Below are 24,970 nucleotides of genomic sequence, written 5' to 3'. Positions count from 1 at the left end.
GCTTTTTCAAAAGGCAAATAGATTGTTTTTAAGGAAGAAAACATTTCACTTCTCATCCAAGATAAAGCTTCTTGGCTGAGAAGTGAAGCTTCTTCCTCAAAAAACAGTTGGCTTTTGAAAAAGCACCTTTGAGAGCAATATAAACATGTATATAGTAACTATATTAAACCTGTTTTAAGGTTTACATTACAAATTATTGTGTTTTCCACTGAAAATAGTGGGAAAGATGTGTAAATGAATGGAAGTCAGGCTTCTTAAAAAATTCAGGGGCCAGATATATAAATCCACATGATTTGAAATAAATTCAAGTTATCCAAATTATTATGATTATGTTTTAAATTCTGATAACTTTTCTTGGCATGATTTATTGAATCACCAACTTTTGTAAAACATCTTAAAATATACTTATTTTTAATTATACGCAAATAATTCAAAATTAAAGTAGGCTTTTTTCCATTAAGGAGAAGAAATATTACCTGAAATGGCAGAGTTCAGACACTTGTTTTACTAAATTCAGTGCTGCTTGTAAGTAGTTCTTAGATTGTTCAGGGCTTTGCATTTCAAAGGTGATAACTGGTGCTGCAGTGACTATATAATGACATTATTGCTTTTATGTAATACCTTATTAGTTTTGTCATTGTTTAACCCTTTGTAGTCTCTCATATTTGTGGTGACCATTATTAGGAAGCCAACTCTCTGAAGCTCTCTTGTCTCCTGCACCAGCATGTTTGAAATTAGTTTGAAATTTGATAATAGTAAGGCTCCTCTGTTCTTCCAGATCAAATTCACAAACTGCATCAACAGCAAAGCTAGCTTGCAAAATTTACAATAATAGGCTTAACTATTCTAGCTTTTGTCTAGAAACCTAAGGACCATCATAAACTGATGAACTGTCATGAAAAGGGACTGTTCAATATTAATCCCCATGCTTTGTGTTTCAATATAAAATTTGAGAGTCTTAGCTTTTAAAAAAGCAAGTAGCTATTTTCCTTTTCAGAAGATAGGCTTGTGATTTAAAATAGCTTATAGGCAAAATGTCATCCTTACAATTATCTCCCCCACCCCCCACTTTTCACATTTTCTGCTAGACTCATGAAGTATTGGGCACTTGCCTATAAAGAGAAACCTGTTAATCACACAGAGGCTTTTCCTAGTCTACCAACAATGCAATGATGGAACTGGTAGGGAACATGTGGGTGAGTCTCACTTTTTCATGGAAATAAAACCTCAATAATGTTCGGTCTGCATACACTAAATAAAGTACTCAGTAATGGTTTGTGATATTACACTTTCAGTATGTTCAACTCAGCTCTTCAGCTGGTAGGACTCGGTGTTTCTATATAATCAATGCCAATCTGAATCAATCAATAGCATTCATTAATGCTTAATGCATTGTAAGCCGCCCTGAGTCTCCAGAAAAGGGCGGCATATAAATCGAACCAATCAATCAATCAATCAATCAATCAATCAATAAACAAACAAAAACAAGGCTAAACAATCAAATTGGCAAAGCAATTTTAAAAGAAGATGAATGTTCTGTTTGCTCAAGCTTTTTAAAATTTGCTCCTGATGCCAGACCCAGGACAGAACTGGGTACATTTTGGAAGAAAAGGAGTCTTACAAATGCAGTGTTAACGGCCTAAAGTTTCCTGATAATGGTTACCACATGTCTTTCTGTAATTGGCAGGAAATGTGATCTGTGATTGATGCCGATAGCAACTTTCATGCAAGAGATAGCAGTGCTTCAGATAACTTCTTTGAATTGTGTTTAGAAATGGGAGCAGAATCTTTGTAAAGTCAAAAAGGTGAACACTTCAGCTGTGGCAGTTCATAGATGAAACAACCTTTTATGGGAAGGAAGATGCAGCCCTCATGACTGGTGATTAAGTAAGCCAAAATATTTACCCTGGTTCTCTTCCAGGATGAACACTGTCAATTTTTTCCTTCAATTTTTTTTTTTAAAGCTTCAAAATATCTAAAGACTTAGGAGAGTTCAGAACTTCTAATGCTGAAGTTTCTTGTTTCACAAAACAAGCAACTTGCTCGTGTTTAGAGTTTATTTTTTTTAGATTTTATAATGAGGTTTACAAGTGAACTCTTAACAACAGCAATCTGTTGCTTTCACCACATTGATATCTTCCAGACGTGGATGAGTATGTCTTATATCCTTTCCATCCAACATATTGAGTCGGGTAATAAGAGAGAAGTTTTAGTCTAATAGTATGCATATAGTTTGGAAAGGTTCTACAGTAATGTATTACAGTAATATTTAAGAATCTTACATACTGCCTAGTTTTGGTGTTTCCCTTTGTTTGGCTTTTCTTTCTACCTGTTCTTAGCTATCCTAGTCATCAGCTTTTACGATCACATAGAACTTTATAATCTTAATATTAGAAAGGCCAACATCAAAGTATAAATACACCCTTCAATTAGATCAGTGTTGGCAAACCTTTTTGGCACTGAGTGCCAAAACGGGCATGTGTATGTGTGTGCCGGAAACTGGAAGAGCAGCCGCCCAGCGTGCATGTGCGCGCCAGGAAGATGATCTTTTGGTTTCTGACATGCACACCGCCTAGCTGGTCTTAGCGCATGCACACATGCCAGAAACCGGAAGACCAGGTGGCCTGTCCGCATGCGCGTGCTGGAAACCAGAAGAGCAGCCACCCAGCGTGCGCATGCACACCGGGCGGCTGTTCTTCCTGGCAGCGTTTCTCGCACTCCCACATGTGTGAAGACCAGCTGGCCAGCGCACCGGAATCTGGAAGAGCAACGAGCGACAGCTCACGTGCCCGGAGAGATGGCTCTGCATGCCACTTCCGGCACCCATGCCATAGGTTCGCCATCACGGAATTAGATGGTCAGTTTGCTGTGGAAGTGAAAGTGAAGTTTTAATCTTGGAACTTCTTCTAGATCCTGGTACATGTGATTGCCATAAACATACTGTATATCTGGAAATCATCTGGGGTTTTTTTCTTCTAAAGATGCATCAGATTTAATACATAGGTATCTGTGGACAAGAGGCAAGTGATAAGACATACATTAAATTATTTCCCTTATTAACCTGCATCATGCCATTATGAAGCATGTTTGTCATTTAGCATCATCTGGGTTAAGAAAAACCTATTGATTTAGAGCTTATATCTGAAATAGTTATTAACTCTGTATGAGGCATCATAATGTAGACTGACTTCTGAGTCAAAAGTGTCTTCGGCCTCTTTCTTTGCAAAATTTGACCACATTTAAAAAATTTTAATTGGAACAGCTTCCATGCACTGAACTCTGGAAAGTAATATCTACCTGGCCCATGAGCTTACAATGACTTTACAGGAATATTAGGAAAGGCAGATTGTAACATGGAATGTGATAGGAAATCAGTAAAATAGCAGTTACAAATAGACCTCTATTTGAATTCAGACATTTTTTTAAAAGTTATTAAATACTTTCCTGAAAAATTTATCTCTCTAACAGAAGAATATTTTAGAGAACACAAATCTATTAAAATATATATTTAAAAAGTATGCAGTACTGTTATTTAAGGGCCAGTTATTGATGTATCTGAGAACTGAGAACTGAGGATTGCTGAGATATCTGACTTCAGATGTGAAGAATTATAAAAGCCAATCTTCATAGTATTTCTTATTGAAAGAATCTAAACTCCAGGATGTGCTGGCATGTACTCCCCAGGGTTGTCGATTGAACCCAGATGGCTCATCTTTTATTTCTATCTCATGAGCTACCTCTGACCATTCAGCAATGTTTTTAATTCTCTAATTAGACATCTTTTATTTTGCTTGCTAAGCTGCATCGGCAATTACTTTGTTGGAGAAAAAAAATTATACTACCTGGTAGCTAGTATGCCTTGCTTCTGGAAAATTCCAGATTGTTATTTCAGACTCAGCCTTTGAACATAGACTTGGAAATGAATCCTGCATTAAAGTTTGTTTGCAAATAAGCATACATAATATTGTAATCTTACCTTTCAAATAATCTGCATGTATAAAGAAAGAACTACTGGTAAATAAAAATTTTGCTCTTGTAGCATGTGGAAAATCTGTAGCCAAAGTGTTTGAATTATGCTCTGTCTTATATTTAAGGGTTTTGCTAAAGTCAGTTTCGTTACAGATCAGTTTCAACAAAATCAAACACTTAGCTGATATGAGTATTCAGTACATTCCTTTTCAGCACACCCAAAGCTAAATTCTTCTGCTATTCTTACATATAGTCTTCATGCTTAGAAAATATAGCAAGAATTAACTTGTTCTAGAATAGCAAGCATTAGGTTGTTCCTCTGTATGTTTTTGCCGTGTTATTTAGTAGCAAAATAAAGATAGATTTTATATTGTTAAATATGAACCTTCACTACAGAGCACTCAAGATCTAAAAGTGCTAAACTATTTTTAGAAGGATGGCGTTTTTATACAAAATTAGGAATATGGAGATTATACAGATGTCTGTTTTGCTGGAAAAAAATACATTTCCTTTAATAACCTGCAGATATTTATTTCATGTGATCTTTATTGTGAAATAGTACCAGATATGTTTGGGGAGCCCATCATATTTTTCTTACTCAACATTTCATGATATGGTGGAACTTCCAAGGTGTTGTAGTTAGGGAAAACTAAGTTAGCAATTCAGTGTGGAAACAACACTGGATCTGTGAGTGTATTTGGGTTGTTATTTTTTTGCTGCATTTTCTGGTATAATTAAAATGTATTTATTATTACATAGAATGCTAATAAATTAGCAGCATGTTCAGTACTATCATAAAACACGACTTCAGCCAAACCTGTCAGAATGTTTTATACACAAACTTTAATATCCTTATTTCCAACATTTGCTGTATCTTAAAGGCTATTCATTTCTTAACTACTTTTTAACTGTAATCTTACTATTTCTAAATAAAAGATGAACCTTTCATATGAGCTGAATTCTAATTAGATGTAAGATTACATATCAGGAATTTGATTTTTCCTCTCAAAGCAGCACTCAATTTCTAGATTACAAATGATCATTGGGAAGATAGAGGAGAAATTTTATTTAGTAAACTAATTTATGACATTCATTAAACAGCCCATATGGTGCAGAATGAGTTTTATCAGAGACTATGAGATGAATTTGGGGTCCATTTTATTTACATGATGTATGGTATATTGCACATGTTTTGTATTTTAACTCTGAGGTAATGAGATGTCAAATAGTCTTAATTGTTAAATATCACATTTTTCCCATTTGCAGATATGAGCTTTGTTTCTTTAAAAAAAATCTATAAATTGAACTCAAATCTTGATTACCTGATGGAAAAATAAAGCCTTCAGTGTTGTAAATCCCCAACAGATGGCAATACAGGTAGTCTTTGACTTACAACAGTTCATTTAGTGACTGCCCAAAGTTACAATGGCATTGAAAAAAGTGACTTACAACTAATGGTGGGATTCAACCGGTTCGCATCACTTTGGCCAAGCCAGTTGTTAAATTGCTGGCTGGCCCCATCCCGCCCCTCACTCCTTATCTCGCCCCGCCCACCTTGACTAATGTCTACAGTTACCCCTGTGGCATAGTTGCTGCTGCTCTCTGGTTCCCTCACTTGCCTTGACCGTGGCCCCAGCAGCCCAGCTGATCTCTGCTTGCTGAGCCTTCCTCCCTTAGCTGCCTCCCACACAGACCAGCCTTCTTGCCTGCCTTTGCTGCGGCCTACTTGATCTCTGCATGGGTGACTGGGCGTGTGGCTGACACTTGGCTTCCAGCGCCAGAGAGAATGGGGAAGGGAAGCGGACGGGCTGCCACTTCCTTTCATTGGGGCACATGGAGCGAGAAACGGTGCTCCTCTTGCAGCTTCTTTTCTCCCCCCCCCACTTGCCAGGCATGGCAGGGCTTCCTGCCCCTCACTTTCGCTGTAATTGGGAGTGTGGCAATTGGGGAAAAGTGGGGCGGGGGAGAAAGGGTATTCCAGACTCCCGGGCCTACTGGCTTCTTCCTGGCAGCTCTTGCTGCCTTTTGGTGTCAGCGGTCAAAGATGAGGTTTTTGTGGGCAGAAGAGTTTGCCGGCACCAGCCAGATACCCTCGCTTCCCCCAAGCAGTTTTTTGCCTATCTGATTTCCAGCTCCATCACATTCCTCCATTGCGTTTCTCGCCATTGTGTGCAGGGAAACAAAACTGTGGGACTAAAAATGAAGTGCAGTCAATCAATTTCAAGTTCTTGTGAAAGAAAAAATTCTCGCAAGTAGGAATCGATTGAATTTTTTTTTAGTCCCATAAACTTTTGTTTTCCTGCACATGATAGCAAAAAACGTGACAGAGCTGGAAATCAGGTAAACAGAGTAATGCTTTGGGGAAGTGAGAGCATCTGGCTGGTGGTGGATGGGCAAGCGGCGGAATCGCGGTGGGGAAAAAACCGAAGCCACCCGTTATAGCCAGGACCACTCCCACTAAACAAGCAGCAGCTGTGGTGGCTCCATTGTGCCACGTCTCCTCCTACTGGGAAGTGCGCCCAGCTATGTGTGGCCTTTCCTCAAATGGGCTGTCTGTGTGCACATGGGGCACTTGGAGAGAGAGAGCAAGAGAGCTTTCCAACCCCTGTTTTTGTGTGTGTGTGAAAGAGAGGGAGGGAGGGAGCGATCTGTGCTTCAGCCAAGGCATCCAAACTTCTGGCAGCAGTGGGGGTGGGAGGGACTTCTGAGCAGTATGATCCCCCTTCCCCAGTCAGCCAGCTCCACCTGACCTACTCCCTGAGTTTTGCCATTCTTGCCCCCTCCCTCAAATGGCGGCAGGCTCATGTCAGGGCTGAGCAGGGAAGCTGCTGTCACACCACTCCCCCACGCTTCCCAGAGTGCAGAATTGAGGCCATGTGCTTCCTCGCCTGGCTGGCCACCACCAAAGAGCCACACGGCCGATAGCCACTCAATGTCCTGCACAGCATCACCCAGCCACCGGTGGGGACGGAACGGCCAGCCCAGCTTGGGCTTGGGTTGGCTGGTTGGAAGCAGCTGCTGATCTGGAGAACACGTGGAGCTGCTCCATGTGTTCTCTGGGTCGGCAGCTGTTTTCTCTCCACCGCTGCTCTTGCTAGGAAAGAGTCTTGTGCAGCACAGTGAAATTTAGCAACCATGAGTTGCCACTTTGGGTCCTGTAAGTCCCATCCAGAAAGCGCTGCGGCAGAGAGAAACAGCATTCAACCTGGCTGCTTCTCTCTCCCGCATTTTCCAGATGGGACTTAGAGGAAAGCGGCAGCTCACAGCTGCTAAACGTCTCTGTGCTGCGCAAGATGCTCTCCAGCAAGAGCAGCAACGGAGAGAAGCAGCTGCCAACCCAGAGAGTACTCCACGTATTGGGCACCCAAGGCATGCCCATCACAAACAAGGGCCACAAGAAGTGGCCACAAGATCAAGCAACATCTTGATGGGTGGGAGGCCTGAGAGAGAATTCTTCCCCCGAGGGCCACCCTCCCGGAGTGCCGCTGTTGCTGCTCTGGAGCTCTCCTTCTGCTGCCGCTGCCGCCACCGCCACTCTGGAGCTTGCCTTTAGGATGGATCAGTAAGTTCTTGCTTTGCTCCCTGGGAAGGGCTCCGTCATGGAGGTCTGTGTGCCCAGACCAGGCGCTTTCTCTTGGGCTTCCCACCTCACATGGAGTGGTGAGAGGAGGAAGTGTGTGGTGGAGAAGGTTGCCTGCAGTTCTTGCAGCCAAAGCTGGGATGTCTGTGAACTTGCATATGTATGAAGTCTTTTGCCTTGAGCAGAAGGTTGAACTATAACACCTCCAAGGTACCTTCTGATTCTAAAGTCTCCAAAACTAGGGAATTTGCTTAAATTGAGTGTGTGTGTGTGTGTGTTTCTCAGGAATAATGGAATAACAGTTGAAAGGGACTTTGGAGGTCTTCTAGTCCAACCCCCTGCTCTGGCAGGAAAACTGAGGATGCCAAAATCTGAGTGGAGGGCCTGGGAAAGGTGTCAGAATAACAGAATAAGACTTAGAGGGGACTTTGGGGGTGACCCTATACCATTTCAGAGAATTGGCTGTCCAGACTTTTCTTTAAAACGTCCAGTGATCGAGCACCCAGAACAAGTAGTTCTCCAGCATGCTCCTTGGAGAATCCAAATGCTGGGTTTACTCTCTGTCTTGTTCTTTAGACTGGGTGAATGTTTCTTTAAGAAACTTCCTTGACCACTCCTCCCTCGCTCGGCTGAGATCCAGTTTATTCACTCAGTCGAGGGAGAGACTGGTTTTTTCCTTGGCTCTAGCGAATAAGACTGAAAATAAACCTTTTTCTTGGATTCTTCATCTCCAAATTGTCATATATTGCTTGTACGAGCGGTGCGGTTTGTGTTAGAGGAACCATCAGCTGTTTGTCAGGCAGTCTATCGTTCTCCTCAGCTGCAGGCGGTGGGTGAGTCGTTCCTGGGGCTCCAGGCCGGCCTCCATCATTCCGAACTGTTAGCAGCGTCCTCGGAGCAATACCTTATTGAGGCATCTCCGAGTGGAAATTCTCATCGCCGGCGCGCAAGCTGGTTCCTGGCTTGCCGGTGAAGCCACTGCCGCCATCCGCACCGCTCCATCGATCATTTGAGGCGGCCGGGGGTCCCTGCCTAACGTTATCGGCAAACTCCGTTCCTTTATTGCTTCGCGGCGCTGGGAGTGCTGTCAGTATTCGTGCGTGCCATTTTGAGCTCCTCCTCGCGGCGGCACTGAGGGGCAGATAACAAGCCATGTGCCATTTTGTCAACTTACTGATAGCCGCGGTAATGCCAGAGCACAAATTCTTCCCTGTGCCATTTTGTCATAACGAATAGCCGCGGTAGCGCCAGAGCGCAAAGAAATCGTCGCGCTCTTTTCTAAGGCCTGCACCAGACTGTCATTGCAGCACAAATTACCTACTAGCCCCTGGTTCAAGCTGCATAGCCCTGCGAAGCGGCATCAGGAGGATTTTGATTCTCCTCAGCCTTCTCCTACCTACATTTGTTTTTTCTGGACTCTGAGTTTCTCCTTTCACAATTACCTGCAACGTTTGTTTAAAAAAAAAAAATCATTACTTAATTATAATACAATATTTCATTCCATCAATTGATATTGTCAACTTACCTGCTCACCTTGCTGGAGGATTCATCAAGATGGCGGATTCGGATCTCTCTTCTGATCTGGAGCATTCTTACAGTCTTCCTGAAGCCCAGAAGCAGTCCAAGCTGTTGGCCAAGGCTACGGCAAAGACCACCAAACATCGGTTGGCTAGAGCACGTTCTGCCAGCCCTCACCCTTCAAAACGATCTACTACGGCAGACAAGGTCATGGAGAGGAGACACAAAGCCCTTGAATGACAGTATCTCATTGCCAAACAAAGGGCTCAGGCATCTGACAGTCAGAGATCACCTGACTTTCCACCTGCATCAACTTCGTCCTTGCCTCCATCAGGACTTTCTGAAGGATCCCGGCCCACTGAACTTCCGCCTGTTGTCGTCCAGGGCTCAACTGACTTAACTGCCCTTCGAGATTCTGCTTTTCCAGCTGCTTCCTCAGGGGTCAGCGGTCAGGTCTCACATCTGCCAGCCCGCCCCTGCCTAAGGCTACCTTCACCCTGACTGCTGCTGGGCTCCGCTCCGGGGACGGTATACAGCCTATGTTATCCCAAGACATCCAGGAACTTGTGTTGCAAACTATGTCCAGGATCCTGGCAGCGGGCCCTCAACAAGGTTTCCATGGTCATCCACTGCAGGTTATGCCTCAACCCTTGCCCCATGCATACGGGGATTCACATTGCGAACATTCTTATCCTACAGAGTCTCTCCATGCAGAAGACTCCTTGTGGGATGACGAGGACCATGGTGAGATGGAACTGTCAGACGATGAGGACCTTGCTCCCGATAGACCATCCTTTTCTGGTCTTTTCCGGCCTTCTCTATTCAAGTCCTTGCTCCACAAGGTCAAACTGATGACAAATATGGGTGTTTCGGAACAGCAATCTTCTCAACAGGGTGAATCTCATCCACATGGTGACTTGTTTAAGGTGCCCAAACCTGAGCAGGACTTTATTCCATGCCCTGAGCTTTTCACGGAGGTGGTCCAACAGTCGTGGGCCCAACCCACCTACATTCCTGCCCCCAATGGCTTGGATAAAAAGTTGTACTGTTCCGATCCAGCCTTACAGGTCTTGATTCATCTACCCGCAGTAGATGCTCCAGTGGCCACTTGACTTCTTCCTCAATCATTTCTAATGACGTGATGGATGGACTTAAAACGGAGGACAGGAAGGCTGAACTTTCCTTCCGTAAAACGCATCAGGCAGCGACCTGGGCTATTAGGGCAGCAACATCTGCCTCTTTAATCGGGCGTCCCTTATATGGTTACGCCAATTGCAGGAGCGTTTACCTCCTGAGGACAGCAGGCTCCACCAGGACATAAATAAAATAGTGGCAGCCACTGAGTACTCGGCAGATGCATCCTTAAATGCAGCCAAATTTGCATCTACAGTGCTTGTCTCCTCAGTCACATCTCATCGCCGCCTCTGGCTCCGCCATTGGAGGGCTGACTTGAAATCAAAGTGGAAGCTTGCATCTGTTCTAAGCGAGGGAGAGGCCAGTGGTTATGCGTGGGTCCACTCTCAGAAAGGGCGTTCAGATAAGACAACGCCCCTTCCCTATAAGGGGTCCTTTCTCTTTGGAGATGCCTTGGACCCAATTTTGGTGGAGGACAAGGACAAACGTAAAGTTATGCCGTCCTCCTTCCGATGACCGGACAGGAGATATGGTACTTATTCCCAGAGGCAGCCCTTTCGGACTGAGTCCGGACCCAGCAGGTCCTACTTTCCTAGACAATATTCCCAGGGCTTCGACCAGTCTTCTGACAGACCTGCCTTCCGAGATCGGGGTAGAGGTCAGCACACCACTAAGTGCCCATTCCGTGGAGCGGCCAACAGGTTGTTCAGATGAGGCAAGTGACTATCTCGAAGATATGCCCATTGGCGGTCGAATTCTACATTTCCTAAACCAATGGGAATCTTTCAAGACCGACGCTTGGGTCCTTCAAACGGTGAGGTTAGGCCTCACGTTAGAATTCCTCTCCAGCCCTCCGAGCCACTTCATCTCATGTCCGTTCTCAAGCAGTCCGGAAAAGCGATGTCTGATGGACGCAGATATACAACATCTGCTCGACAACTGCGCCATCGAACCTGTGCCTGTGGAACAACGGGGCACCGGGTTCTACTTGCTCCTTTTTCTTGTACCAAAGAGCTCCGGCGGCTGGAGGGGGATTTTGGACCTCAAGGCCTTGAACAAATTCATCAAATATCATCAATTCAAAATGCACTCCCTCAGGTCCATATTGGAGAATGTTCGACAAGGGGACTTCATGACTTTGATCGACCTCAAGGAGGCCTATTTACATGTTCCGATTTGGCCTTCTCATCGGCAGTTCCTGAGGTTCACATATTCCAACCAACATTTCCAGTACAGGGCCATGTCATTTGGCCTGTCTTCGACCCCGAGGACTTTCACAAAACTGTTGGCTACAGTGGCCGCCTCTCTCAGATTGCTCCCAGTCAGGGTACTCTGCTATCTGGACGACATATTTGCCTTCCACAAGGGAACGAGCTGTGACCACGATCTCCAGACCGTGATCCGAGTCTTGCAAGAACATGAGTTCTCTCTGAACTTAGACAAGAGCCAGCTCCTTCCTACCAACCGAATTCTACACCTTGGAGTGGTCATAGACTCGAACAGCGGCCATGTGTTTCTGTCACCCGACCGGATTCTCAGCATAACGTCACTGGTGAATCAGGTGTTAACACTGAGGATGGTCCGTCTGCTTATGTTGTCCCAATTGCTCGGGAAGCTCATATCTTGCATCACGATTGTGCCGTGGGCTCATCTACATGCCCAACCTCTACAGTGGTACCTCCTTCCGTACCAGAGATCTTGCCGTGCCAGTTCAAACGCCAGGGTGGTTCTCCCAGCTACCATCCAATTGTCCCTCTGATGGCGGGTGTCACCGGCCATATGGAAAGGTTGTTACTTCCAGGAACCCATCCGAGTCACCATCACAATGGACGCGAGCTTGTTCAGTTGGGGCGTCCACCTGTGGTCGGAGGTCGCGCTGGGCCGTTGGTCTCCGCGGGAGTTGCAGCACGACATAAATTGGCTGGAGCTGCGGGCGGTCCATCTAGCCCTCCTTCATTTTCAGGCAGCAGTGATGGACCAACATGTGTTGTCCTCACGGACAATGTCACAACAAAAGCACATGTGAACAGAGAAGGAGGGACTCGCTCCAGACCCCTCATGGCCGAGGCGATGAGAATTGGGTGGAGAGGCACGTTCTGTCTCTGAAGGCGGAGCACATCTTGGGCACGGCCAACATCCTGGCGGATTGGCTCAGCAGAACCCAAATAGATCAAGGGGAGTGGCGCCTTCATCCGTCACTGTTCCAGGAGTTGTCGCGGAGGTTCGGTCTTCCATCAGTGGACCTCTTTGCTCACCCACTGAACGCACAACTACCTCGGTTCTTTTCCCGGTTTCCATGTCCAGAAGCTGAAGGGTGTGACGCTCTTCGAAGCAAGTGGCCTCCAGGGTTGCTCTATGCATTCCCCCCTTTGTCGTTCATTCTGCGAGTGATTCGCAAGATGCTAGTAGAAAAAGCGGATCTTATCCTGGTCGCTCCCAATTGGCCGCGTCGTCCCTGGTACGCGGATCTCATGAGCCTGTCAGTGGAACGTCCCTGGTGGATTCCCAGGGACAGGATCTCTCTCAGCCAGGGGGTCATACTGCACCCAGAACCTCAGTGGTTGCAGTTGACTGTCTGGCACTTGAGAGGATCCTCCTGAGGAAGGACAATGTCTCAGCACAAGTCATTCATACCATTCAATCGGCCAGAGGTTCCTCAACTAACCGTATCTATGACGCCACCTGGCGTTCGTTTTGCTCTTGGTGTTCAAGGACACATCGTGACCCAACCTCAGCGTCTGTTTTTGATGTCCTCGAGTACTTACAAGATGATCTAGACAAGGGTCTCGCGCCCAATACTCTGAAACGACAGGTGGCGGCCTTGCACACTGTCTTAGGTACGGACAATGATCGTCCATTGACTCAACATCCTCGAATTCGGACCTTCTTGAGGGGACCATCCAATCTCCACTCAGCTACAGTCCATCGATATCCCACGTGGGACCTTTCGCTGGTACTTAACGCTCTAATATCTCCTCCATTTGAGCCATTGGCATCGGTTACGCTTAAGTTCCTGACTCTCAAAGTCGCATTCCTTGTTGCGATCACTTTGGCCAGAAGGGTCTCTGAACTTGCGGCGCTGTCAGTGTGAGAAGATCTTTGTATCTTCCACCCCAACAGGGTCTTACTGCGGATGGATCCCTCCTTTCTGCCCAAGGTAAATACCTGGTATCACTGGATCCAGGAGCTGATTCTTCCAGATTTTTGCCCAGACCCTACCCATCATCTGGAACAACAATGGCATACCTTGGACATGAGGAGGGCCCTCCGCAGGTATATTAGACGGACGTCATCTTGCCGCAAGTCAGAGGCTTTATTGCTGTCCTTTAATCCATCTACGTTGGGCAGAAAGGGTCATCAATCACCATTGGCTGCTGGATTAAGGCGTGCATCGCGACGGCCTATAACGTAAAGAAGAAACCTCTACCGGGGAGGATCTTGCCCCACTCCACGAAAAGTGCAGCCACTTCCACCGCTTGCGCTACCCAGGCGTCCATCACTGACATATGAAGGGCTGCTACTTGGTCTTCTTTGACACCGTTTATTAGACACTATAAAATTGTCTCCTTTGCCTCGGCTGAGGCATCCTTTGGACGACGGGTACTGCAGTCAGTTCTCACTAACTCTTCCACCCAAGACCACGCAGCCGCCCTCCCGTCATCTGACTAGCTTGGGTATATCCCAGCATTTGGATTCTCCAAGCAGCACGCTGGAGAACGGACGTTGACTTATCTGAACGTCCCTTCTCGGCGTGCTGCTGGAGAATCCAACCCACCCCTTCGGCTGCGGTCTACTGTGCTGGGTGGCTTTTCTCTCTTTTCCTCCAGCATCATCTCCTTGACTTCGTGAACAAACTGGATCTCAGCCGAACGAGGGAGGAGTGGCCAAGGAAGTTTCTTAAAGAAACATTCACCCAGTCTAAAGAACAAGACAGAGAGTAAACCCAGCATTTGGATTCTCCAGTAGCACGCCGAGAAGGGACATTCAGGTAAGTCAACGTCTGTTCCACTGGTTAATTGTTCTCACTGTCAGGAAGTTTCTCCTTAGTTTTAGGTTGCTTCTCTCCTTAATAAATTTCCATCTATTGTTCTTGTTTTGTCTTTTGCTTCTTTGGAAAATACATTGCCCCCCCCTCCTTCTTTGTGGCAGCCCCTCAAATGCCTGTTTTGTGACCTGCCTATCACACTCTTGGGCAAAGCATGTGAGCCATTTCCTCCTTTCAGTGGTCCATGAAAGTACATCTATAGTATGTAGATGCAGATAATAAAGTCGAAAAAAGGTGAACAACATTGTTACAGAACTATAGATACTTTGAGGCTGGGCATGACAAGGAGTGGTTGGGAGGGGAGGGGAGGGGCTGGGCGAGGCTCCCCTCGACGTGAGTGATGTCTAGTTGGCCACGGCCACCCAGCACACCCACCCAGTCACATGTCCACCAAGCCATACCCACAGAACCAGTTGTTAAAAAATTTGGATCCCACCACTGCTTATGACCATTGCAGAATCACCGTGGTCACATGATCAAAATTCAAATGCTTGGCAACTGATTCATATTTATGATAGTTGCAGTATCCCTGGATCATGGAATCACTTTTTTCAACCTTTTGAAAGCAAAGTCAGTGGGGAAGCCAGATTCACTTAACAACCGTGTAACTAATTTAACAATTGCAATGATTCACTTAACAACAGTAGCAAGAAAAGTCACTTAACAAATCTTTCACTTAGCAATATAAAGTTTAGGCTCAATTGTGGTTGTAAGTCGAGGACTACCTGTACTGAGATTCTTTAGCATCTCTTCCTTCAGTTCATAGAAAGTTCCTGTGAGAAAAGATGATGGTGTTCTTCATGAAATGGAACCTGCAATAATATCACTAAGCTTTAAGCAATCCTAGAATTGCCTAAAGACTTCTATTTAAGAATTAATCTTTAAATTCATCAATATGAAAATCTGGGTAGTAGAGATAGTCCTCACTTAACAATGGGAGTTGGGACCTGAATTTCTGTTGCTAAGTGGTTGTAAAGCGTGCCATGTGACCACCTCACTTAGTGACTGCAATCCTGGCGGTCCCCATTGCCATCGTAGGATTCTGACTTGGAACTTGCTGTTGACATCCAACAAGCAAAGTCGATGGGAATCCAGCAAGAAGTCGCTAGTCTAGGCAGTTCACAAGCAGGTCAGCAGGACAGTGAGTGCAGAGAGGTGCTTCAAAGGTATAAGAGAGTGTGCAGGCGACTGCTGCAGTCTGGTACACGCATGTGTCCTACAGAGTGTGGGCAGGTGGTTGCAGCAGGTGGGTGTCTGCTTAGAGTACAGGATAGTTGGAAGATGACTTTATGGGAAATTTGGCAGCTCTTGTCTGTCTGTTGATAACACTGACAGTGTATTTAGCAAGAATATAAACAGTAACCAGTTAAAATGCACTGTATGTATTGAATGTAACTATGTATTACTGAAGAATTTATTGTAGAATTATGACAAGATTTCAGAGAAAAGCTATTCCTCTCGTCTTCATTTTACAGAAATTCATTTCATTGTGGAGTGTTTCTAAAGAATCTTAAATTTTTGAAGGGCAACCCAGAGACATGTGAAGTGAAATCAGTGGAACAATAAGATGAATCCATGATGCTAATCATACATTTACACACATTTTATTTTACTACAGTTTATAAATGTTTGTGAAAACAGCCATCTTGTTTATAATGCTCTGAACAATTAAATAAAAGTTAGTCAAATCAGCTGCAGGATAAATGAGGTTGCCAGACATTTTCATTTTCTACAAAGAAATAATGTATATAAATATAATTTTATTTTTCTAGTTGAATTGTGTATTTGAAAGTTTTTAAAATGATCTTATGCAGTCCAATATTTCAGGGATTGTAATTCTAAATAGCATGAGTTAAACTTTTAGAGTTACAAGAGTTGGAAAGAGCTATTTAAGCTACTTCTTTTTGGAGAAAATGAATCATTTTCATATTCACTGTGATAAAGTTATTTCTACCGTAAGACAGGCTAGGAACTATGCAGACCTTAAATACAAATGATGGTGTCTGCAGTACTTTGAAATTTGTAGCTATTGCAGTTAAGCTCTCCAAAGAAAGAAAATAAAGTGTCTGAATTATTTTAAAAAACAATAGATATCAAGCACTTAGAATGTAAATGAAAAAATACAACAGAAAAAATTAAAATATAGAACATGTAGTCACAATATATATATATATATTTTAAAAAAGGTTGCTATATTTTGCAGAAATGAGTCCCATATTTCATTATACTTATCCATACAAAGCCTACATTATGGGCAACCCGCTCATAAGTAGCAAGTGTCTTCAATCCATTGAATAAATAGGCCATACATTCATCTTTCCAATGTTGTAGTATCAGTCTTTTAGCTATAGTAAGGAGATGGAGAATCCCCTTACTAATCCACTACTTTCTCTTACTAAGTATAGGACATTGTAAAACGTATGTTTTAAAGAAGCATTGTCTTTATTACATCTCCAACAGAATGGTGTCCTGGACAATCCTTTTCTGTACAGAAGTAATGGAGTCCAATAAATTCTAAATATTATCTTTTGTGGTATATTTCATAATTGAAGATCCAATGATACTCTTGCTATAGAAGTTACACTCATTTTCTAGGCAATATAGGAACCTCTAATTCTTTATGCCACTCAGTCCTTAACATTTGCACATCAAATTGATTGATAGAGAACAAATATCTGTAAAAATTTATTACAGGAAGTCCTCGATTTATGACTGATCACATAAAAGAACAAAGAAAGCTCTTTATATGTATTTTTGTGTTTTGTTCCTTTTTTTTTTTCTGCTGTTATTTTAAAAGCAACAAAAAAAATTAAAATCTGAAGTATTTCTTCTGGAATGATAGAATTTGTCTGCAACTAATTTGGATCAGCTGATATTTTAAAATAGACCCAGGGGTGCTATTCAGCAGTTTTATCCAGGGGTGCTATTCAGCAGGTTCTGACATGTTCTGGAGAACCGGTAGTGGAAATTTTGAGTAGTTCAGAGAACCGGCAAATACCACCTCTGGCTGGCCCCAGAGTGGGGTGGGAATGGAGATTTTATAATATCCTTCCCCTGGAGTGGGGTGGGAATGGAGATTTTACAGTATCCTTCCCCTGGAGTGAGATGGGAATGGAGATTTTACAGTATCCTTCCCCTGGAGTGGGGTGAGAATGGAGATTTTATAATATCCTTCCCCTGGAGTGGGGTGGGAATGGAGATTTTACAGTATCCTTCCCCTGGAGTGAGATGGGAATGGAGATTTTACAGTATCCTTCCCCTGGAGTGGGGTGGGAATGGAGATTTTACAGTATCCTTCCCCTGGAGTGGGGTGGGAATGGAGATTTCACAGTATCTTTCCTCTGCCATGCCCAACAAGCCACGCCCACAGAACCAGTTGTAAAAAAATTGAATTCCACCACTGATTTTATCACTTCAAATGCCTAATTCAGGCATTCCTATATAATACATAGCACACACATAATATGTTTCTTTTGTGCTGGAAGTTTCTGTTTCCTATTCAGGTTGCCCTGGTGAAAATGGCTGAATATGCTAGAAGGTGGCAGTGCCAAAAATGTATGTTTATAGATTTATACATATGTTACAATGTACTGTATATAACTACAGGCAGCAAACAAGACATAAAGCCAAAACAAAACAAAACACAAAAATTCTATGGTCTAAAAATATTCCACTTCCAATCATAGGATTAGAACTAAATAAACCCAACAACTAACCTCCCAAGCCTAAAGTCTGAGAGAACATGGATATCTACAAGAAAAGTAGTTGAGTAGCTTCAATGCTTTAATTGTACTGCCATTTTTAAAAATGTTTTTGTCTACTTGACAAAGACAACAGAGTCTTCTGTATATTATTATTGCTGCAAAACTGGATAATTTTAAAAAGCTGAAAATCACCTGGATTGTGGTGGGATAGAAATGGAATAAATAATTCACTTGAAATATGAATGTTTTGATGCTTTTGAATACATGTGTAGATGGTGTTAGGAAATGACCTTGCTTAGGTCCTGGTCTGTTATCAGTGGTGTATCTATATATTTTCAGTCAGTACAGTACGAAAGGAAGGAAGGAAAGGAGTCCCTGTGAATTTTACTCTGCTAGTTGTTGTCAACTATAGGGGGCAGCACTCATCTCCAATTGATGTGAGCTAGCGCTGTCTGAAGATGTTTCTGTGGTCATGTGGCCAGCATGATGTCATGGAAGGCTGTTTCCTCCCCATCAAAGTGGTACCTATTTATCTACCCACATTTGCATACTTTCAAACTGCTAGGTGGGCAGGAGCTAGGCAAAGACGTACGCTTACCCCGTTGTGCAACACCTGAGTCTGCACCAACAAGCCCAGCATCTTAACTGCTGAGACATTGCACTGCCAGCCCAGATTCCTTGATTATTTATTACTTTTACAAGAGGACTCTTGCTACAGAGTCAGGGTTTGTTTTAAGAAACTGCCAAATCAAAAAGAACCTGATCTTTCAAGAGTTAGCTTAATTACCCAGTCTCCCAAATAAGTCTATGAAAGTTTAAAACTAAGCATTTGTATGATTTTTCCTAATTCTTTATGAAAGATAATCCTTTTTCTCTCAATTCATTTATTTTCAACTAAACAAAGATTAATCTTTGATAGAGGACTTTTACTCAATACAGGCAACTAAGCAGACATAAGGAACAGCTTCTAATGGTTTTCAGATATTTTATGTATTCTTGGTTTACTATAAATGTTGCATTCTTGCAACTCAGCCATTCCTGCTCAAATGGTAATTCATTCTTTCTTTTCTTTTCTTTCTTTCCTTTCTTTCTTTCTTTCTTTCTTTCTTTCTTTCTTTCTTTCTTTCTTTCTTTCTTTCTTTCTTTCTTTCTTTCTTTCTTTCTTTCTTTCTTTCAATTTCTATAGCTACCGATCTCAGTCAATGACTCTAGGCTGCTTTCAATTCAAAAAATATTACAAGTAAAAATACTAAAAATATTTTAAAACTGTAAAACATTCTAAACAAACTACAAAAACATGCAATGGTCTGTTTACTAAGATGTATGAAGCAGGAGCTTCCCTGATGAAAAACTAAACTCAGAAGGCTTCACAGTTTGGTAAAAAGAAACCAGAAATCCCAGCTCACAGATTAACAAACTAAAGAAGAAGCTTCTATGTTTGTTTAGCCTTTCTTTTGGGAAGAATTAATTCATAGTAAGCCAGAAAATTTCATAGTTTTGGCATATGGGGAGATACAAAATTTCAGTTTCATGTAGTTTTTCAACAGTTTCCATATTTTCCTTCAGTAGCTGCTTGTTAGGAGAATTTCTAAAATGTGTTTTGAATTTTGTGCATTATTACTTTCTAAAAAATAATGTAGCTATCACTTTTTCTTTTTTTTTTTCATTTTAATAGATTGCTGAAGCTGGAAAAGAATCCTTGCCTTCTTGGTTGCACTGGGAACCGGAGAGCAGAACCTTGGAAGGTCTCCCACTTGAAACAGATAAAGGCATTCATTATATCTCAGTGACTGCAGTGCATCTGGTATCTAATGGAAGCTATGTGCCCCAAACCACCAATGTCTTTTCAATCGAAGTTCATCCTGAAGATCATAATGAACCTCAGTCAGTACGGGTGGCTTTACAAGATGTGAATGAAGCATCACCATTTGTGTGTAGTGCTGAGGAACCAGTCACCATCTTGACTGTCATTTTGGATGCTGACTTAACAAAAATGACACCAAAGCAGAGGATTGAACTTTTGAACAGAATGAAAACCTTCTCAGAAGTAGAACTTTATAACATGAAATTAGTTCCTGTTGTAAATAATAGACTCTTTGACATGTCAGCCTTCATGGCTGGGCCAGGGAATGCTAAGAAGGTGGTGGAAAATGGAGCCTTGCTATCATGGAAACTGGGTTGTTCACTGAGCCAAAACAGTGTTCCCAACATAAGTAATGTTGAATCTCCAGCTAAGGAAGGAACAATGTCTGCTCATCTTGGTTACCCTGTGGTTGGTTGGCACATTGCAAACAAGAAACCTAATCTTCCAAAGAGAATAAGACGGCAGATTAATGCTACACCAACGCCTGTGACTGCTGTTGGACCTCCAACATCTGCCCCCCAAGAACCACCAAGTAGAATTGTTCCAACACCAACTTCTCCAGCCATTGCACCTCCTACTGAAACGAGAGCACCTCCAGTAAGAGAGCCTGTACCATTACCTAAGAAACCCACAGCTACTATTAGAACAAGAGGTGCTATTATTCAGACACCCACTCTTGTCCTAGTCCCAACCAGAACAGTAGAAGTAGATACTATTACTTCTGGCCAGATTCGACCAACAACACCTGGGCAGGTAGACGCTACAGCTGTTGTTACACCTCCCACAACAAAGAAACCCAAAGGAACAACTCCAAAAGTATCAACACCCTCAACAACTGATACAGGAACAACACGAAGACCAAGACCTTCAAAAACTCCTCGACCTCCAAAGCCTCCTCGGACTACTAAACCAAGCATTGTTGAAAAAACAGTTTCACCACCAACTCGTATTCGCACTACTACAGTTGGAATTCCCCGTGTGCCCAATGATCCACCAGTGTTGAAAAACCATATTGACAGGGTAGATGCATGGGTAGGCACATACTTTGAGCTCAAAATACCTTCTGACACTTTCTATGACAAAGAAGATACTACCACTGATAAACTACAACTGACTATGAAATTAGAAAATGAGAAAGCATTGGAGGAAAGCTCCTGGGTGCAGTTCAATAGCACTAGTCAACTAATGTACGGATTACCTAATCACACCCATGAAGGCAGACATGAGTTTTTTATGCATGCTACAGACAAAGGTGGCCTTTCAGCTGTGGATGCTTTTGAAATATTTGTCCACACTCTTGAAGATGATGAGATACCTCCAGTTAAGTTTAAGGCCAGATTCCATGGAGACCATAATATAGTAGCCAATGACATTAATAAAAAAATTATGTTGGTAAAGAAGTTGGCATTTGCTCTTGGTGATAGAAACAGTAGTACTATTACCATAGAGAATATTGGCAAAGGTTCTATTTTAGTTGAATGGACAAATAATACTCTGCCTTTGGATCCATGCCCCAAAGAAAAGATTCTCATCTTGAGTAGAAAAATTTCTGATGAATCTGGAGTTCCGAGCACAGTCTTTTCAAATACCCTAGAACCAGAATTTAAGCCCATCGATATTTCTGTAGTTGGTGCTGGTAGCTGCAAACACATTCAGTTTATTCCTGTGACTAAAGATGGCTTCCCTACAACTGTACGTCCCACAGAAATTGTTCAACGAGATCCGGAAAAGACAAGTGAAGACGATGTTTACCTGCACACCGTAATTCCTGCAGTAGTGGTGGCAGCCATTTTGCTCATAGCTGGCATTATTGCTATGATTTGTTATCGCAAAAAGAGAAAAGGCAAGCTCACTATAGAAGACCAGGCCACCTTTATCAAGAAAGGAGTACCAATAATCTTTGCAGATGAGCTGGATGACTCCAAACCTCCCCCTTCCTCTAGCATGCCATTGATTCTGCAGGAAGAAAAGGCTCCTCTCCCTCCCCCTGAGTATCCAAATCAAAATATGCCAGAAACAACTCCACTGAACCAGGATGTCATAGGCGAGTATACCCCTTTGCGGGATGAAGACCCTAATGCCCCTCCTTATCAGCCTCCCCCTCCTTTCACAACACCCATGGAGGGTAAAGGTTCCCGCCCGAAGAACATGACCCCATACAGGTCTCCACCTCCCTATGTCCCTCCTTAATGAACCAGAGACACCCACGGAGATGGAGCCTTTAGTTCCACACCAGTGTTATCTATCGGGATCAATGGCCTGCAGATCTGTTGCCAACTAGAAAACCAACATTCAGAATCTCAAACATTGCCTGATCCCAGCAGGCCCCTCTCCGAGTGCATTTGCAAAACCAGAGTGCTTGTGGAACTTTTGGGACACTGATTTTATTTTTGCCTAACAGCTTATGTTTTGTTTATTCATAGAAAAAAAAATCCTTCTTGGCTCAAAATATTTCTGACAGCAGGCGTCTCAAAGCATTTTGTGCAAAGGGAGACTGGACATGCAGGCAGCACTAGGGGTGGCACACTGGGTCGGTCTCTGCTGTTTGCCTTTAAAACTAACTGTACTGTCTTTTCTATTCACGTGTGTCTAGCTACAGGGCATAACATGAAACATAGCCTAAGAATTAAATTCAAAGGACTTTATGAAATCAATATTAAGTTTTTACACTTAATTACTGTTACCGAAACGTATCTGTATAGATTTGGGAAAGGAGGGAAGTGCTTTACTACAAATAAGCTCAAAGGGTGTTTCCAATGCCAATCAGGCTGAGGAACCATCTTTTTTTTATCAAAGGAATCCTATTTTTTCACATATTATACAGTTCAATCATCACTTGGGGTCCTTTCTGCAAACTGTAGCGCTCTTGTTTCTCTAGCCTGCTGTTGCTTGACAGATGGCACAAATACCTTTAACAATGGAGTTTGAAGTACCTTTGCCATTATCAAAAAGCAGAATTATGGAGTAATGTTGCTGCCTTTTGGAAAGTGGAGGCCCAACAGTGGTATCTGTAGACTGCAAAGGGTCATGGTGCTGCACTGAGATTTTTCCATCTGGAAGGTATACTTTGGCTTTTGAAACACTCTTGAGGTATTTTGGTGAAGATGCAATATTTTTACGGAGTGTAATGCGGTTTCCTTATATGAACTCCTTCTGGGCCCACAGTATTGGAACAGCCCCTTGTCCCCCCCACCGTTCCGGTTGTCCCAGCTCACTCCCTCACTGTTTTCTATTGCATACTGATGCAGTAGAACCGGCCTGACCTATGGCAAAAGTAATAACAGATGCCAGAAGCAGTTCTTAATAAACATCAATGAACTCTCAGCTCTAATTTTTTTACTAAATTTTTGATACAGCGTCAAATTTTATTAATTATAAAAAATAATTAATAGTGGTAATGCTGCCAGCAGTTTGTATGAGCTTAGCTTCTTAGTATCAATTCACTGGGTCTGATGCTATGCTCATGTTGCTTCCCCCCCCCCCTTTTTTTTTTTTTTTGGTCTTTCATAGTCATTGTTTCAAATATTAGAGCCATGTCTCGGTTTCTTGCCTTTTTTAAAAAAAAACCTGAACTTCCTTCTCGGAAGTTGGAGCTACTCCCAGGGTTGCTCCCAGCTTTTTTTTCCTTTAGACAAAATCATTTTACGCATGGATTTTTTTTTTCTTGTCCTTTGAGACTATCTTGGGTACACTAGAGGGAGGAGAAATCTTTTGCAATAATGAGTCCATCCCCTGGCTGGGGGCTGGGCAGCCTCTGGCTGACTTTGCACACAAAGCAGACACTTCTAAGCCATATTGACTGTTTTGCAAAGTATTTTTGTGTGCTGACATGGCCTGTTAACATGCTAGTGGATGAATGGCTAAAATGACCTTCACCTCTGAACTTGTTACGGTGGCATTTTTCATCAAACCTCTTTTGAAATATGCGAACAGAATTTAAAACCTGAAAATAAATATTAATTTTGCTCTCCCCCATAGACCTGTGCCCCCACTCCGAGAGGGCTAGAAGGATATGTGTTGAAGTGAGGGTAACTATAGATTTGCCCTAGAAAGTTTCTTTATGCCCCCCAACCCCTGATGCTTGAATATTGTCCTGTGCTTGCTGTAAAGACAAGACAGGCTCTGGGACACTTTTCCCCACCCAAAAGAGGTCAAGGAAGATCATTAAGTGGCGTCAGGTAAGGCACAGTGCATTTGGATAGATGCACTTTGGAAGTAAGTTAGTAAGCTACTCCTCCCCACTCCTCGAGTTACCACTTTGATGCCAACATCTTTACTGGCTGGCCCACATTTCAAGATGTCCCCCACTTTTATCAACACACACAGCCTCCTAAGCCTAAATGCTGCAAGCTTGAAGGGCCTTCCAAACAGTGCCGTTGTCCCTAGCAACTGATACCACTTTATTACTGGTCATGCGCAAGCGCAAACAATTTCAGGCCTGGGCCTACCTGTCACCATAGAAACTGGAGGCAAAGGGGCAGTGAACAGAATAATAACAATGGCATTCTCATCAGCTGGTTTCCCCTAAGCACCAGTGCTGTTTGTTTATGCCACTAGACACTGTAATGGTGGGAGAAAATCTTGTATTAAAAAGTGTTCACCAACCACTGATGTGTTTTTATGTCCTTATATAATTATTTTAAAATGTGTTTTCTGCATTATGTAAAGAAACATATCAACTAAATAAACCAGTGTACTTTACTATAAACTCAGAAGTTATAGAGCTCTTCCATTGGATCCACAGGATTCTCAGCACACAATAGTTGAAAAACATCCGATAGAGGTGTTGCATAAAATTTAGCAGAATTATCCCAGATTGTTTGAGCACTGTGTTACACAGTGATGGCTGTGAGAGAATGTTGTGGTATTTTTTAAGGAATTCCAGATATTTTTAGTGTTGATTTCAAAAGCCTTCCCAAAGGTGGGACTGGTAGAGCCTCGGAGTTTCAGCCAACACACCTAGTTGCCATGAGATTGGGATTAGTTTAAAAAACTCTGTAGCTGCCTTAAATCTTCCACCAGTGAGTGCAGGAAATTTAAGGATCAAAAGTGATAAGGAGGACACAATAACAAAACTTCAAATTATATTAAGGAAAGTAAGGACTTTTCAGACACGATTGTAAATCATATCATAGACTCATAGGGTTGGACAGGAC

General features: G+C 42.9%; 1 protein-coding gene across 3 annotated transcripts in view; it reads left to right on the top strand.

Moving 5' to 3' along the window:
- Positions 1-24,510, top strand: part of DAG1 (dystroglycan 1) — a 96,848-nt gene extending 72,338 nt beyond the window's left edge. For all 3 annotated transcript variants that reach the window (XM_070937123.1, XM_070937121.1, XM_070937122.1), the window contains exon 3: positions 19,626-24,510. In XM_070937123.1, coding sequence (XP_070793224.1) covers positions 19,626-22,004 — 2,379 coding nt within the window. In that variant the 3' untranslated portion in view covers positions 22,005-24,510. The remainder of the gene's footprint in view (positions 1-19,625) is intronic.
- The last annotated feature ends 460 nt before the right edge of the window (positions 24,511-24,970 follow it).

The sequence above is a fragment of the Pituophis catenifer genome, unplaced genomic scaffold (genome assembly GCF_029215685.1).
Source record: "Pituophis catenifer annectens isolate HBS135680 unplaced genomic scaffold, rPitCat1.0.hap2 SCAF_2, whole genome shotgun sequence".
Taxonomy (NCBI): domain Eukaryota; kingdom Metazoa; phylum Chordata; class Lepidosauria; order Squamata; family Colubridae; genus Pituophis; species Pituophis catenifer.
Note: the sequence above shows the minus strand (reverse complement) of the source record. Positions and strands in the feature narration are given on the sequence as shown.